The sequence below is a fragment of the Arachis ipaensis genome, chromosome B04, assembly GCF_000816755.2.
Source record: "Arachis ipaensis cultivar K30076 chromosome B04, Araip1.1, whole genome shotgun sequence".
Classification (NCBI taxonomy): domain Eukaryota; kingdom Viridiplantae; phylum Streptophyta; class Magnoliopsida; order Fabales; family Fabaceae; genus Arachis; species Arachis ipaensis.
This window is the reverse complement of record NC_029788.2, coordinates 555,549-558,206: the sequence shown is the minus strand read 5'-3', so window position 1 is coordinate 558,206 and position 2,658 is coordinate 555,549. Positions and strand designations below refer to the sequence as shown.

The 2,658-nt window shown below is 30.0% G+C and overlaps 1 protein-coding gene across 2 annotated transcripts in view; it reads right to left on the bottom strand.

Annotated features, from left to right (window-relative positions):
- Nucleotides 1-1,663, bottom strand: part of LOC107638387 (beta-amyrin synthase) — a 6,845-nt gene extending 5,182 nt beyond the window's left edge. The window contains exons 1-2 of one of the 2 annotated variants that reach the window (XM_016341631.1): nucleotides 1,424-1,663; nucleotides 1,075-1,289 (exon numbers count right to left, since the gene is read on the bottom strand). In XM_016341631.1, the coding sequence (XP_016197117.1) occupies nucleotides 1,075-1,275 (201 nt within the window). In that variant the 5' untranslated portion in view covers nucleotides 1,276-1,289; nucleotides 1,424-1,663. The remainder of the gene's footprint in view (nucleotides 1-1,074; nucleotides 1,290-1,423) is intronic. The other variant, XM_021120296.1, reaches the window with a different exon arrangement.

Sequence of the window (2,658 nt, the reverse complement as noted above, 5' to 3'; positions counted from 1 at the left end):
AAACGAATAAAAAAGGAAGGAAAAAAATATTTTACATTTTAGTTTATATATTGTACTATATTTTTTGTTACACTCAAAAATAAAAGACTAAAATAACAATAATATAAACACAAACTAGATGTGTAGTAAGCCTCAACACATGCTAAAGATGATTGCAGTACAGTTTTATGACAAAAGGAAAGAATAGAGAAGTTATTAAGTACATCTGCAGGAATAAGAAATAATAAGTTTAGTTTGTAATTGAAAAGTTTTTATAAAAAAAATTACAAAAACATAAGTTTTCTTCGCAAATTGTGCTTATATAAATTATTGTCACATCTTGTATTTACATTTTACACCAATAATCTCATGCTGCGTGAGGATGGAAGCATATCCCTAAAATAATGTGGGGACTTGGGTAACATATAAATTATAATCCGCCTTAATTAATTGTTGTTATTATGAAAATAAATACTATACGTCAAAAACCTTTTTATCATAAACTTATCTATTATTAGAATTACGTGGCAACTTAATTTATGATGGAAACACATGAATTACATATGATTTTAACCAAATGTTGTTCACACGAAGAAAGTTTCCGTAAAAAAGGCGGCTAAGGGAATTGGAGGAATAAGGTAAGTGAGATGGTGCATGTCGGGCGGTACTTGGGGAATATAATGAGATAATAATGTGTTTGGTAGATATTAAGAGTTTCTTTAGTGAGTTTTATATTCTAAGCACTAATATAACCTTGTGCTAAACTGCTAATAATACATAAAGGTATCAATTTAAATAGAAAAATTTTAATTTGATTATATGAAAAATTGTATAATAATAATAATAATAATAATCCATATGACAATGAGTTAAAATTCAAATGACATAATCTCTCTATATTCAATTAAAAGGTTACGGGTTCGAGTCTCTTTGATAAAAAAATAATAATAATAATAATCCATACTTACGGAATCTTCCTATCTTTTGAAGAAAATAAAATAAAATAATAAACGTGCGAGGCAAGTAAGGGGTAAGTAGTAGGTAGATGAGTGAGAGGCAGCGGAGCGGTTGGGGTGGTGCGGGTGGTGATGGTACCTGAAAACGCCAAAGGAGGTCGCCGCAGGGCTTGACATTGAAGCGGTTCTGATAGAAATGGTGGCGAGCAGCCTCAACCTGCTCCCGCTCCTCGGGAGTTCCTGCGTCGGGGTCATACTCCCATGTCTGCCTCCCCACAAAGTTGTTGGTGCTGAATATGTACGGGTCCTTTCCACCTTCTCCTAACTTCAGCCTCCACATTTTCGCACCCTCCCCTAATAATTCATCATATCAAAGATGCGAAATAAATTTTTGCATTTATGTATATAAAGTAATAGGTATTAGAACAATATTAAGTAGTTGTATTAGAGTAATAATAAGTAGTTGAGAGTTATTACTTATTACATACCAACGAGAATCAAATTGTGATCAATATAAATAATAGAGAATATGTATGCATAAGTGCCTGTGGAACGGGGAAGGGAAGGAAAGCTGAGGTATGAATGTAAATAGAAGCTGAAGCAGAGAAAGCAGGCAGGGGATCTGAAGGAATATGATGACTTCTACTCTTATTTGGAGGGTCCTTGAATTCTGCAGAGCCCTATTTTTATAACACAACATCAACCTTACTATTTATTATATTAGCCCAGTGCTACTTCTTATATTAGTGGGAGTGTGGGACACGCCTGCAAAACCAATAGGAAAAGTATAGGTAATCAATAAGGTTTTTGAACAATGTGTAAATAATGTGAATTAATAGGATTAAAAGAGTAAATTTGATTAGTAACATTAAATTAGGGTGTAGTATATTCTCATTTGATTGGTGGTTGTTTCAAAATTTTCATTGTTCCCCTAGCACTCCCCAAACCAATATTCAAATATAAATTATTAAAAAATAAAGGGGAGTGCTAGGGAAACAATGAAAATTTTGAACAACATGAACAACCACCAATCAAATAAAAATACACTACATTCTAATTTAATGCTACTAATTAAATTTACTCTTTTAACCTTATTAATTCACATTGTTTACACATTGTTCAAAAATCTTGTTGGTTACCTATACTTTTCCAAAAATAAAAATCATTTTTCTTATATCTTTGCGAGACAAATCCAGCTCCCTATTGATTATTTTTTGCTCATATATCTTTTTTATATTCAAATATATTCTATTGTGGATAGTCAAAATTCATCTTCAGATTCTACAAATTTGATTAAAAATGACTTTAGTATTTTCTATAAAAGAAAAAAAAAAACAATTTGTGAAACTAAATAATTTTACTAAAAATGATATGGTAAATAGTAAATACTGTGAATTACTCAATATTAACAAACTTATTGAGGCATTACATATGGCAGCGACTCAGCGACTATTAATCCTCCTCGTATATATAGGAGAACAAAGGCTACAAGTAAAAATATGATAAAAAAAAAGAAGCAGCTATATTTATGTTTGTATTATTAATTAGTTGAGTTTATTTTCTATTCTCTTAGTATAATGATATTAATTGCCCAAAAAAAATAATTTTACCTACGTAGTAATATTTTATTATATCATTCTTAAAAAAATACTAAAAATGTATAGTAATTAGACTCTTATTTATGAATATGTATTTTCTTTTATGAATATACTATTAACAAAGA